General features: G+C 38.1%; 1 protein-coding gene across 1 annotated transcript; it reads left to right on the forward strand.

Moving 5' to 3' along the window:
* Positions 1 to 316: 316 nt before the first annotated feature.
* LOC137958958 (glycerol-3-phosphate acyltransferase 9-like) lies at positions 317 to 6,431 on the forward strand. The gene is made up of 13 exons (XM_068806183.1): positions 317 to 547; positions 628 to 685; positions 827 to 945; positions 2,340 to 2,439; positions 2,764 to 2,859; positions 3,036 to 3,132; positions 3,220 to 3,307; positions 3,392 to 3,488; positions 4,001 to 4,086; positions 4,334 to 4,453; positions 4,592 to 4,690; positions 5,358 to 5,426; positions 5,982 to 6,431. The coding sequence occupies exons 1-12, from the start codon at positions 444 to 446 to the stop codon at positions 5,404 to 5,406; spliced, it is 1,113 nt and encodes a 370-aa protein (XP_068662284.1). The 5' UTR covers positions 317 to 443; the 3' UTR covers positions 5,407 to 5,426; positions 5,982 to 6,431.
* Positions 6,432 to 14,628: the final 8,197 nt, after the last annotated feature.

Genomic DNA, 14,628 nt, shown 5'->3' on the forward strand with positions numbered 1-14,628 from the left:
CCAACCACATAAGTAGGCATTTATGATATAAGCCTTGCATGAGTGGACAATGAGTCAGCAACCATTACTACGTCTTAGAATACTTCAGTCATGATTTAGGTCAGTTCATGGCTTTGGTTATTAATTGGTTGGTTTGAATTTCAAACATTGAAGTCATCAGATTCCGGCTTCGTGAATCGCGATGGGTACGCGCGTGCTACACATGGCGTAACATACCGGTATCTGACGCATGGTGCGTGGTGCCTTCAGTTCTGTCACTCGGTAAATATATCTAGTCACCCATGGGCCATGTGATCAAATGCCGCTTGAACGAAGCACCGTGCTCCAAAGATGACGCAATTCAATAGTTTTAATCACAAGCCAAAGGGAGTTCAGAAAAGGCCCTCAACTGTCATAGATTGTAGAAAAACCTAGTTTGCTCGTTCGCCTCCATTCCTCTCACCATGTCACTGCTTCCCTATTCGACTTCGGAGGTTGATTTGGACCGGCCAATAATTGATGAGTACCTCGCGGAATCTACTCAAGAGCCTCAAAAGACGCTTCTCTTGTAATTCTTGTTACTCGGATTTTCTTTTCTCGTTTAAGTTTTTTCGTAGTGTCTTATTTATGCTGTGGATTTATAATTAGGCGGGATTTGCTAGATATTTCCTCATCATTAACTGAAGCAGCCGGTGCTATCGTTGATGTAAGTTCACAAGATCTCGTATCTATTTTGACAACTTTTTTAGCGTTACTTCCTCGTGATTGCTTACTGTTGTTGGTGTAGTTTTTTTTTGGAACTTCTACGCGTCTAACTTGTATTCTATATCATAATTTTCGTCCATAGGATTCTTTCACTCGTTGTTTCAAATCCAATCCTCCGGAGCCATGGAACTGGAATGTGTATTTGTTTCCTTTATGGTGCTTAGGAGTGGTGATCAGATATTGCTTCCTATTCCCTTTAAGGTAAAAAGTTGCTTTGATGTACATTTTATCTAGCATCGGGTTTGTCTAGGTCATAGCTCAGACTGTCGTTTTCTGCCGTGGGAACTTAAATTTGCCGTTTGTTGAATTTGTAACTATGAGTCTATCAGCACTCGTATCTCTATCCAGATGATTTACAATCAATCTGAGTTGTTTTGGATACATCATTGGTAGTGAGGTAGGAGACTTCCATTTGAGTTTGTAAGATCCAAGTTCAGTGGTATGTCATTGGATAACTAGGCTCAGATAGCCTCTTTGATGGTCAATTATTTCTTTCAGCAGCAAAAGAGTTAGCGGTCATTTGATCGTGGACTTTTTATTATTGATTTTGATGTTCATGTCTGATCTGATCCATATCTTAAACTATTAAATAGACAGCGACAAAGGGGGGAAATTTGGCAGAGTTACTTCTTTTTATTTTTATTTTTTAAGGCAATTTCATTAAGGACCAAGGGCCAGAACAGTGAACAACACTAAATAGAGGGGGAGGTTATAACAATGAGGGATTGCTGATCAATACCATCTTTAGCAAGCTTGTCAGCCAAATCATTCGGGAGTTACTGTTGAACAAGTATAAAACAAAGTTGACTCTGTTTAAGATGATTTTGGAGCAAAAAAATAAGGGAATAGAGGCTTGGCTCCATCCAACTTTGTCTGTATCAGCTTTTTCCTCGTTCAAGTCATGTAATTTACAGAAATACCATTTATTTTGTTAAACTTACAAGAATGGCACAAGTTCCATGTTATCTCTAAAATTTTAAAAATAGAAAAAGATTTTAACTCATTTATTCAAATCTAATGGTTAACTTAAGAAAAGTAGCATCGAACTTTTTCAATACTTGAGTTAATACTCCTTTTCTGTAGTTACAACAAAAGAGCTATACTCCTTTTTTCCCTACAAAATCCACACGGGGAGCTATTAATTAGAAGTAATGAGTTCAAATCTCATGGGGTGTAAGGGTATCTTGGGTGTGTGCCTGATACTCTAGAAAAAAAAGAACTAGTGGTCCATGGGAGTTGGCTACCGAAGTGGTTCAAGCCAGTTTGATGTTTTAAATCTTTGTTGGGCCCTTCCTCTACTTAGTTAGGTGAATTGAGGATAGATAGAAGTTAATGATTGTTCTCAATTGAGTTGGTTATTGTTTGTTTAAATACTTTACATTGATTCTCTTCACAATTAAAAAGGAAAATATTGGAAGTTTCAGATGTTGGTGTTTTTGCATGAAATTGATCGATTCAGTGACCACGCTTGGAATGATTTACATAGGATTCATGAATTCATATAGGTCCCATAAAACTTGCCTTGAGAGATTTTGATTTTCTTGTGTGTCATATGAATGCATCTATCACTAATCTCATCTTACTTTCATCTGTAGGGTAGTTATCTTAGCTGCAGGATGGATAATAATGCTGTCATCTTTCATTCCTGTACACTTCCTACTGAAAGGGCATGATAAATGGAGGCGTAGCATAGAGGTAGACTCTGTAACACTTTTCATTCTTTTGCCTTTCTTCTATTGAACAATGTAAGAGAGGCTTTGTTAGTGCTGCACATATTTGGTTGAATTTGGTCGTTATGATCTCTTAGTGTTAAGGTTTTTTTCTGGTGGGTGTCATGAAAGTATGTCATGGTATTCCAATGTAGCTATGATTTTTAATTTTTAATCACTGTTCAGTTCATATCATTGGATTATTATTTTCAAAGTCCTGGGGTTTGATCAGAATCTTTAAGAAAAAGTTCTTTAATTCCTCACCTTTAATACGTATGAGTTTGTGGGCATTCCCACTGCATAACTCCAGAGGAAACTGGTGGAGTTCATATGCAGCATATTTGTAGCCTCTTGGACTGGTGTTGTCAAGTATCATGGACCACGGCCCTGCAGGCGTCCTAAGCAGGTGAGTTAGAATCTCATCTGCTCATGCTAATTTTTAAGTTTATTCAATGCCATTTTATCGGTAGAAAATCCCTCATGCTGAGAGAATACTGATCTATCTCCATTATCTTTATCTGTAAAATAGCCATCTATTGGTATCTGATTATTCATGTTCTCTTCTTTTTCCCCTGTGCACAGGTATTTGTAGCGAATCACACTTCCATGATTGATTTTATCATTTTAGAACAAATGACTGCCTTTGCAGTAATTATGCAGAAACACCCTGGTTGGGTTGGTAAGGGGTGATTAAGGAACTTTCTCTTTCACTATCATTTGTAAGAACTACGGAATCATATATAACTTTCAATTTATTTGGTAATAGGTCTTCTACAGAGCACCATACTGGAGAGTGTTGGTTGTATTTGGTTCAATCGCTCTGAAGCCAAGGATCGTGAAATTGTTGCAAACAAGTTAATATTCCTCTCATCATAAAGTTCTTTTTTGTAGTTGGTTCTAATAATTGTCTAAGCTGTCTAAGCTCTTATATGCTGCAGGCTGAGGGACCATGTCCAAGGGGTTGATAACAATCCTCTTCTGATATTTCCAGAGGGAACTTGTGTTAACAACCATTACACAGTCATGTTCAAGAAGGTTTATCTAACTATTTTCTTCAACAGGAACCTTGTTCTGTTTGTTATTGAACTATCTATATTAGAGGGACTGTTATCTCTTCTGCCATTCTGTCAAACATATGTTCTACTTCCTTCTTGATATTAATTGTTAATTGAGCTTTCTCTATCCAAGCAAAGGTATTCTGACTCTACACAGTAGTTTTCACACTCGGCATTTGGCTTGTCAGACATCAACCTTGAAATAGTAATCTACTAATCTATGTTCACCACCCCGGAAAAGCAAGATATTTTTGTCTATCCTGTTATATAAATCATGATATGGGAAGTTGAAAATACCCCTATAAAATAGTTATCATGTCTATAGTGCATTCAACATCTTGGGGCCACTACTTTGGCCTTTTCTTGTTTCCCTTATTATATAGGTGACGGTTTTACTATGTTTAGTGTTTTTTTGGTTTTTTTTTTTTTTTTTTGAATCATAAAATAAGTCTTGTTCAGGTTATGTTTGTTATTAATTTTTGGTATTTTCAGGGGGCTTTTGAACTCAGCTGCACAGTATGTCCAGTTGCAATAAAGTACAATAAAATTTTTGTGGATGCCTTTTGGAACAGTAAGAAGTAAGCATTTTGTAAGATTGATGGACATTTTTTAGTCGTTCTGTAATATTGTTTCTTATATGGAACGGTGGAAGTCCCTTTGTCAAAGTCTGCTTTTATTAGTCAAGGATTTCAACTTTAACCTCACTGTGAAAGGTTCTATTGGATGAGAAGTGCATAAAAATTTTCAGTATATGGGCAGTCATTCAAGTTGTGATAGTGGTTTTCTCTAGCTTACTTGGTTTCTATTCAAACATTTAATTGACAGGCAATCCTTCACAAGGCATTTGCTTCAACTTATGACATCTTGGGCTGTTGTCTGTGATGTTTGGTACCTAGAACCACAAAATCTTAAACCTGGAGAGACACCCATTGAGTTTGCAGAAAGGTAATGATAGAAAAAGAAGCAGAGGCATCGGTATTTTTTTTTTCTTCTGTCTTAAGAAATACTTGTTTTTTTTCTTTCTTGGTGTTTTCTCTTAAAAGTTCTCTTAATTTGTAGCAAATTGTTATCTGTTTTTTGTAGGGTACGAGACATAATCTCTGTCAGAGCTGGTCTTAAAAAGGTCCCATGGGATGGATATTTGAAATACTCTCGTCCGAGCCCAAAACTTACAGACCTCAAGTATGCCTAACTTCCCTTTTAATTTCCTTGATTGTTACTCATTGTAAATTGATAGAAACCAAGAAAATGAGAGGGGAGAAAAAGGGTAGCGACAAGGTTTTTGGAATAATGTGGCATTCTCTTGACCTGACATGGTGTCAAGAGGGTTACAGACACATAATATGGTCTGAAAATAAATTTGACAAGTAGCTATTATTCATATCCGTATTATTTTGAATATATCTTAAAGTGTTTTGAAAGCTAAACTCTTATAAACAACCGTATAAATAAAAACAAGCATTGTGCCATTAAAAAAAAAGAATTCAGCCACACAGAAGATTGATTCTTTACTTCCAAATAATTTTTTATATATTTCAATATGTGCTCAAGGTGGCAAAGCTCTCAACCCAGTTGCTTTGATATTGTATGCAACTTTCAGCAGAAGCTGATAGAAATTGGGAAACTTAAGGAAATTGAGATAATGGTTGGATGGTTCAGTTTTTTTAACCTATTGAACAATTTAAAAAGTTTTTTTACCCCTCCAATTCCAAGGAACGTGCTTCTGACATATCACCATTACCAAGTTAGTGTATTGGAAGAAAATGCTATGCGATCCAGTACCCATTAATAATAGTGAAACAACATTCTTTGTATTAATACATTTGTTTCTGTTACTTCCCAATTTCAGGCAAAAGGTCTTTGCTGAGTTCGTGTTGCAACGCCTTGAGGAAAAATGAAGAAAATATTCATTGTTTTGGTATTCATCTCTTTTTTGTCTATATGCTGACTATTATTATCAAGCAACTTTATTTTGTGATTTCATGATTTCCATGCAATCAAAGGTAGATAGGTTATGGAGCACTTTTGTTGGTTTCAAGCAATTAATTTTTCATACCTGAAGGACATTGTGTCGCTTTCTTGGTAACGTGCTTTACTCACCATGAGTTAAGTCTATAGCCTGCAAACCCAAAAATAGGAAAACATTTTCTTAATCTTGCATATCACGTATTTATGCCAGATGATTATGCAATTTGAAGCATTTTTGGGAACTAATCTAGTTAACTGAGGTTAATGAACAGAAAGTACGTGGTGAATTCTTGAGTTTCTGATTCTTCCAAAACCCGTTCAACTTTGCACTGAGCCGTTGGCTGTTGTGTATGTTAATCTTGCCTTTATCTTGATATGCATGGGAAATCCTATCCGCAGTTTATAGATTAGATGAAAATGATTAATAATACCCTGGATTTTCCTTCTGCAATTTCCTGGCTGAGCTGCTTTGTATTAATCATGGCGTTTCTATGTATTATCTCAGTACCTCTGCATGGAGGAGAGTAGAAGCTTATCTCTGCTCTGAGTGGGCATCAGTTTTTACTCCAACGTGATGAAGATTTCATGTGGAGGGGAGCAGACAAAGAGAAGGGTAAGAAGTCTGACAAGAAAAATGAGGAGGTGGGAAATATGAAATCCAATTGCATACATACCAGCCATCCAACGAATAATAAAAATTCGAACACAGCGAAGATTTCAATTTCCTCTTCATCCTTGCTTCTTGTCTTTGATTTTTGGGGCAGGGGACTATCGTTTGGGATTTGAGACTTGAGAATTTGCTGGGTGATTCCCAATCCATTTTCCGTCCGTAGTTTTTGCTTTGGGGAGAGAATCTGAACGCCTTTTGTTTTTTCTGATGCCATTTAATTATTTGGGAAATATCATGCTTAAGCACAATTTTGAGCACCCTAATGCTTCTAATCTTGAAATTGGATCCACCTCTGACCTAAGCCTCTTTTGCGCTTTTGTGAGTCTCAATTTTATACCAAGGGCAAGAAACACTCAGCTCACAATGCACCATTACAAAGGAGATGTTTCCTTTTATGATTAAAACAGCAAGGATTAAATGGTATAAAGTCATCAAAGCAATTAATACTTGTCCACAATAAGAATGTAAACAAGACAACTATTGAAAGACCTCTAAGAAAAATCTTGTATGAGTTTGACACCTTAAAAGAATGACGAAACTGCAGCTATTTTACAGCAGCAGCAATGTAACCTCCAACCTGCAGTTGTTTGATCATGCAAAATAACAAAAATTAAATATTAAACCTTAAAACAAAAAACAAAGAATTTCACCTTCCATTTGATCCTCTTAAAATCCACGAGGTATCCGACCTATAGTTAGTATCTTTAACATATTCTTCTTGTTTGGGTAGTTTTCTCCTTGAACCACTTTTTAGTAATTCTCAGATCACGTAATTAATCGAATAAAAATGAACTAAAGGAAATAAAAGTATTAAGAGGTCACCAGAAACTCTGAAATCCCATCGCTGCGAGCAACAATAGACTCAGAACTCTTCTTCAACTTGTTCTTCGATCCGTTCTTTACCTTCACGCCCACGTTCTAAAGGAAAGCATCTCAAGTACCCTTCAAACCAAACAAAATATTATTCACTGCTTTAACTTGGGAGTACAATGCATTGCATTAATTACAGAAAACCCGCTAAAGTTATGAAATTACTTTGGACAATGGCTTAAAGAGTTTAATGGAGGGTTTTGAAAATGATTTGTGTTCTTCGAATTAGGAGGATGCCGAGTTGTAGCAAAATGCAAAACCGAGTAAAGCTTAATATTTTCCAAAAATGTAATATTTTGAATCTTTTAATTTTGATTTTTTTTTTTTTTTTTTTGAAGAAGTTAGTATCGAAACGAGTTATTTGCTTGTTGGAGTTGGAAGAGGAAGAGGTAAGTTTATATTTTAAAAGAAGTCATCTGGTTACAGCCTTTCAGAAAGTTCCGTGCTCACAACTAACTTAACATGGGCAGCTTTAGAGACGATTTTGTGAAGCCAAACTCATCTCTTTGCCTCTACCCATTTCTGCAATCTCCCTCTTTTGAGTTGGATTCGCCTAAACAAAAATTTTCTGGTAGTGGAGCTAGATAACTTCATCGCCTAGAGGAAAGCTTGTCTTTCGTATGAGCATTCAAGCATGATGCTGCCGTCACTAGTGTGGAAATTTTTTGTTGACAATCTTCTGTGGAGACGTCCAATTCAACTTATAAACCTTTCGACATTCTTTTTATGTACTGGACCTCTCCAGACATTTTGACTCCATATTCATGGACAATTTTGGTGGATTCTCGAGTACAGGTTTTTACATAAAATAGAAATCATTCGGGTGCAGACATAAAAAAAAAGGAATTTTATTTTTATGAAGGTGAGTTCTGGATCACTTTCACTTATAATTGAAGATCATTGAGTTAATAGCATGAAAGAATAGTATGGTAGGATCAAAAAACTGTGCAGACAAGATGATAGTAGATCTTAACGTTGTCTGAAGTCAAATTCATAACGTAATATACATGGATTATGATAGATAGTCCTGTCCCTCTTACACTGCACGTAAGTTCTATAAGACAGATGAAAAGAACATTTCCTTCTAGGCTCTACTAGTGAATTCAGAGGACAAGGCTTTGGAACATAGACGATTCTTTCCAGAGATTCCTAAATACACTCGGGATTTCTGCTTAGTTTCTTCCAGGAGTCTTTGGGTCATGGCGGTTGTTGGCTCCAGAACCAGGGTAGTCGGTGCTTTCCATATCCATTCTGCCATGAACAAAATCTTCCTCCAGCGGCATCACCTCTTCATCTGTCAAAAGAAACACTTCACTGTTTCACTTTAATATATTGAAGATGATGTTCTTCGAATGGGCTCTCATTCCTGTGAATGCATTTACGGTTGTTGTATCATGTGAAGCAGAGCAGTGAGGACACAAGACAAGCATGTCACTGCTGCATGCTTCATGTTTCAGTTCAAAAAATATTTTTTTAGTCTGTGTAGATCAACAAACTTATAAAGTCATCCTCATAATTCCTTGTTATTTTAAGATTGTAATCACCTAATCTTCTTGTCAAATGTTAAAATTTGTCGTCCGCTCGATATGAGCTTTTTGTTTCACAATTTACAACTATAAAACTGTATTTAAAATATGAAAATTGAAGGATGACTATAAAAATCTAAAGTTTAAAGCTAAAAAATCCACGCTTCAGAACCAGAAGACGTAAAATAAAACAACTGATACCATCCCTCACTATACTTCGAACTAGGAGACGAAGACTCTATGCTTCTCCGGAGAGAGGGGGGGAGAGAGAGAGGGAGAGAGAGGGAGAGGGAGGAAGAAATCTTTTCTAGAATCTCTACTGACGGATCTTGATTCCCTAACAGAAAGCTCCCTGCAAGTACGACAATAGGAAAAGAGCAATCGGTATATAAAGTAAATCGACCGGCGAGACAGAAATTTCAGGGAAGAAAGAAGCAAAAACTTACTTGACATAGGAACAGCTCTCACTGGTATCAGGTGAGAAAAACCCATAAAAATAATCAGTAGAGCGAGCAGATGCCTCTGTTCCATTTGGGCGAAAAGGTTTCAGGGGAGCAGAAATCCACCAAACCAAACTTCTTGATTGGTTGTGCTTAGACAAGAGATTGGGTGGTGTTTATATAGTGTGAACTCATAGAGAGAACGAAACAGTTGGCTTACATTTATTTTAAGTGGGTTGAGTGCCCACCAGCCTAATTTTTTCGTTATGTTGCATCTTCTGTATTTCAGAAACGATGTCACCTTAAAGACATGGAATTCAGAGTAATCCACACAAAACCACATACCAAGGCATAATTGTAGTTTGTTTGCACTTGAGAGGACTCTGTCCGGAGCACAGTTTAGAAAGTTGTGCTTTCAAGAGTCTTAAACCATGACAAATCTCTTTCATCATATGAATTTGTAGAGGAAAGGGTATGGTTTAGTGGCTGAACTGTGCTGCTTCTGACTTTCTGGGCTCAATTTGCATGGTAGGACCAATGCAATGAATGGTTTTTTATCATGCAGATGTCTTGAAGGTAGGCCCAAATGGTGGACATCCTCAGGCCTCTACGGTGACTGCAACTCAAAATATCTCATCCCCGGAAGAAGACCAAACTTGATAAAGTTTGTCATTTGTTCATCATTTCAGTCGGATATCTAGACAGTATTTGAATAGAATAACAACCCTTGTATTATTACATATAGCTAAATAGTGCAGAAACCCATCATACGAATAAATGATAGTAGTTGCATGGCTTTGCAGATACTTTTTGTTCCTTGTTGTTTTATTTAGGGATGCTGGGATTTGTGCAGGCATTCGTTGGTATGTTTTTTTTTACAGGTGAAAGTGATGACAACCTCAGTTCCCATAAGCAAAATAGAAAAAGGAGCACTTAGGCACAGGACAGAGTTATGTCGTTAGTGTGATGAAGAGGAGGCCAGTACATAAGTCCTCAGTTAAAAGAAACTAGTTCTTTATTGCTAATGAATAGTAACTGGGTTTTGCTCATTTCTTTGTACAAACAACCCTACAATGTTCAGAGAGAAAGAGAGAGATTTGAAAATTTAATACTGTGGAGTGCATGTGATCCTGTCCAATATTAGAATAATGGGAAGCTTTGGTTGTTGGCGAGCTTGCAAGAATGGTGGATTTGGTGTGGTACAAAAGATAAAGAAAGGTAGTGAATGCTGCAATAAGGAGACAGAAAAACATTTAAAACAGGGTAACACAAAGTGGGAGATTCGGTAGAGACTGTACACTGCAATTCACATAAAAGTATACGGAAGGATTCAAATTAGCGATTCATGATTTTGTTCGTATAAAACAATTTAAAATGCTGTCACAGAGGACACCATGAATAGTTTATGGTCCATCTTTTAGCTTTGCTGAGCACTCCAACAACTCTGTCCTTTTGTAGGGTTATCTTTTCCTAAAGTGGGATTTGTGGAAATATTTGAGGAATGGTGGCTTCTATCATCATAGCCTTCTCACCTCTTGATCATCTTGTCTGCCTTTTGATCTTTTGATACAGGAGATTACTAGTGTCATTCCCATTTTCTTAATTAGATTCTTTATCTTGAAGATGAGTTCTAGATTCTGCTGTGTTTCAGTCATCTAGAGGGTCTTGCACACAGAAGCCAAGTGTCCTCAGAGCTTTGTTGTCCAACCTCCCCATCTCTTTCTTATCTAATTCATTATAGTGTTAACCCCTTGTGTTTGGCAATGATTCGAACCTCGCTCAGTGGATGCTTAGTCAAGTTCATGGCCCTTGGGCCTCTTTAGAAGTTTCTTGAAGGGAAAAATACAAGTTCTTTCATTTTGTGCTCCATTATCTTCTTAAATAGCTTCCCAAAAAAGCCAACCTTCTCTAGCCAACTTAAACAACCTGAAGATAACAACACGGTCAAATCATCTACGTTCAACCCGCATTACCTAAGCAAGGGGTGATACTATTTCAACCCGCATGAGAGGATAAGTGGTGTTGTGCTCTAATGAAAGGAAGAAAGAGTTAACCAAGTGTCTTTATTCCCTTGCATATAGAAAGAAGAGAAAGAGAAGGCGAAAGGAAAAAAATGTGGGCTAGTTAACCACCTCTCCCACCCTTATAAATATGGATATCCATTAGGCTTGAGAAGAGCAAGCTTTTTGGGGGAGATGGAGATATTTCAAAAAACTTGAGTGTAGGGAAACTCTTTGGGGTGGGGGTACCTTGATGAAGAGGTTCTGCAGTAGTAGTAACATGCACACAATGGACTCTGCCACTACTTTGCCACTATCCTTGGATTTGACATAAGCAATACAAAGCTAAATTTCCTTTGGCAAACTCCTAGTGGAGGCTAGTTGTAAAGGTGACACTAATTAAACACGAAAATTTTTAGTTCATGTACTCAGATGATCCAAACCTCTAATGAAACTTTTGCATGAAAAGTTTTTTGGGAGACAAGAAAAATAGTTGGAGACATTTCAAGAGAGTTGTGTAGGGAAATTATGCCCTTTGGAGGGGAGGAGCCTTTGAAGCCTCTAATTTCCTTAGGCATGAATTGGGCGACTAAGAAAGCTTAAAGAGAAGTGATAATTGATGGGGAAGAGGACTATGGAAAGCAGGGAGAGTGTGCCAACCAAGGTTTGATGGAGAGACAGTATGTTGGGATGTCGCAGTGATAATGGAGAGAGGTCATGTCTGTTGTCAACACTAATCAATTAGAGGATGTTGACCAAAGAGCTTCAACATTCAATTCTATTCTTAAACCCACGTAAATTTACATAGGATTCATGAATTCATATAGGTCCCATAAAACTTGCCTTGAGAAATTTTGATTATTTTTGTAAGAGACATGAGCCATTGCTTCTCTACCAATTGACATAAGTGTCGAAGAGGAAGAACTGAAAATTAAGCCTATCTTTTTTCAGTTCAAAAGATGGAATGGAAGAGGCTATTTCGTTTTTTTCAGTTCAAAAGATGGAATGGAAGAGGCTAGGCCACACAAACGCTGTACTCCTGGTTTTTTGAGTTGGAACTGAGGACCACAAATAAGTCACCGGACACAAGAAAACGAAAGCGGGAATTGTGTGAATGAAAAGGAATTGATTGGATCTTCGGTGTGGGTCCACTCACTAAACGCATAGAAGTGGGCCTGTCACCTTTTATTCTTTCCATTCACAACCAAGAAGAATTATAGAGTGAGACATGTCTATACTTTCTGTTAGTGCACGCTAAGGGGAAAGTGAAATTCACTTTCACTTGCCCTAAATCGTTAGTGCGCACCCAACAACTGAATTCATTTTCACTTTTTTTCTCTCGACGCTCTCTTTGCTTTCTTTTTAGTATAAAATATATGAATGAAGAATACTATTGCCGTGATTATTATTGATAGTGTAAATTATTTATAGAATTACACAGAGAGATTGTAGGTGATTATGACTTTACAATCTGAGTTTATCTATAATACAAATATTAGTTATCTTTATCTCTATCATTATCTTTATATCTATCACTATGTTTATCTCTATCTCTATCACTTAGTTCTCTCTCAACGCTCCTCTCATCGACGCCTAAGACGTAACTGTGATGCTTCTTAGTCCCCATCCCTCATCTTCCTCATTTTTTTTTACCATCTTGTGTTATTTCCATGCTTGATTTTGGAGTTTTCATTGCAATACCTTTCTTGTTTCCTATGTTATTTTCATCTTGTCTCTTTCACTACCCGGGAGGTAATTGCGGCGCTTATTAGTCCCCGTCCCTCCTCTCTTCCTCTCTTGAATAGTCTCTACAATATTTTTTTATGTTTCTTCTCCTTTTCTCTGACCTTGGTTCCATCTCTGTTATGTCTTCTTCTTCCTTCTCTGCTGAATAGTCATGGTTTTGTTGTTTCCTCCCTCTCCATAGTTTCTTTCAATTTTTCTGTCATTCCTTGGGGCTTACAAAACCTTTTGGCAAGATATTTTTTGGGCCCACCTCCTTATCCTTCCAGCTTAAAATGCGTGGCTCCTAATCTTTTTCGACTTTTGGCAGGAGGGTGGACATGGGCCCACTTTGTCACTTTCTCCCTACTCTTGGCCTAGGTTGCTCGCTCCTTCTTGGATATTGTTCACGTCCTGGTTCGTAACCCTTTTCTCCCGACGTCTCATTATCCTATCTGGACTGCAGGGCCCACCTATTAAAGGATCGTGGAGCTGGGTCGTCATCATCCCCGTGCTGCTTGCTTCTTGGTTCTCCCACGGTGCCGGATTCTCGGGCTGACGCCTGTGCCTATTCTAATGGCAAGCTGACTGTGTCTCACGTGACTGGAGTATGGCCGTGTTCCACGAAAGCGTCGGGATCTGAATCCGGCACGCGCCCATCGTAGCCTCGTGCTTGCGCCCTTTCGGATAATTGCGTAAGGTAGTTTGTTTTTTAGATAAGTAGCAGAAAAATAAAATAATAGAATTACAAAAGGATAATAAAGGAGTTGGGTGTCCTTGAAATGAAAATTACATTGAAAAAGTACCCCACTTTTCTCTAATCACTTTTTAGTAGTAAAAAGTGGTAGGAGGCCCGCCAGAGCTGTTGCTGTCGGCCACACATCGTTCTTGTCGAGTTGACCCGGATTAAAGGCCAAGATCATCGAGGGAGAAAAAGAACCAGTTTGGGTGCGTACGTACGTTAACTCGGAACCGATCAGGAATTAAATTTTTTTATTAAAATAAGACGCGGAAAGCAAAAAGATGCGCTCTTTTCCCTGCAAAAGAGCCGCGACCTTTTATTAAATATCCGTCGTCTTTCGCTTTTCCTTGTCGCTTTATGGCCGAAACGTGTCAGAGTTCCGATATGCGCGACGGATAATGCGCTGCCGCGTGGACTGTCGAGTCTATCAGGTCGAACAATTCCTTTGATTGAGAGTCCACGACACGTGCGGAGGTGTTGACACGTTTACGAAAACGTACGGCGTCCAAAAAAAGCTGAAACGACTCGAAAGCCACGAGGTGGGGCTTTTTGCTTTATCTTTTCGGGGAGTGGGTCCCAGCGAGGACGGAATATTTAATGACGTGGCGGAGGAGGGATAGCTGGAGACGCCACCGGAGATAGTCGGTCGAGTTTTTGTTTAAGACGACTGCTTGCGGAAAGCGAGCTTTCTGACGATACTACCCTTTCTTTTGTCCATACTTACTTGTATCGTGTATGGGAAAAAAACCAAAGAGAAAAAGGCTCAAAAGTAAAAATTGAAAACGAGTTTCACAAAGCCTATATCAATAACTGATCTATGTTTAAGAGTATTTATTCTGATCCCAGACCAACTGACCTGAACGTCATTTAAGGTATTTTAGATCGATCCGTGAATCCAATGGAAGGAATGGGCTTAAAAAGTAATTTCACTTGAATTTCAAAGTAAAGCTTCAAGTGTATCAGTCTATTAAAGGGTTATCCATTACATGGCCGACGTCATCTCAGCAATCCACAGCCACGAAAATTCGTGGCCCATAATCGCTCTCCATGCTGACTAGGATGCAAATCTGGCACACAAAAAACCGACGTTTCCCGGTAAATCCCGTCACGTTGTTGGTGCCTTTTTCAAAAGGGTTTTTTCGGAGGTTTTTCTTCACCTTTTTTCTTATTTCCGCTTTTTCT

The sequence above is a fragment of the Aristolochia californica genome, unplaced genomic scaffold (assembly GCF_029961685.1).
Source record: "Aristolochia californica isolate CCGP_79_NKW_82.1479 unplaced genomic scaffold, dmAriCali1.0.hap1 SCAF_3, whole genome shotgun sequence".
NCBI classification, from domain to species: Eukaryota; Viridiplantae; Streptophyta; class Magnoliopsida; order Piperales; family Aristolochiaceae; genus Aristolochia; species Aristolochia californica.

What these genes read in the sequence shown, in the direction of transcription:
- LOC137958958 (XM_068806183.1), top strand. Translation starts at nt 444, where the DNA reads ATGTCACTGCTTCCCTATTCGACTTCGGAGGTTGATTTGGACCGGCCA. An exon ending in CCTGCAGGCGTCCTAAGCAG is followed by an intron (nt 2,860 to 3,035) that starts GTGAGTTAGAAT and finishes CCCTGTGCACAG; the next exon opens with GTATTTGTAGCGAATCACAC. An exon ending in CGTGAAATTGTTGCAAACAA is followed by an intron (nt 3,308 to 3,391) that starts GTTAATATTCCT and finishes TATATGCTGCAG; the next exon opens with GCTGAGGGACCATGTCCAAG.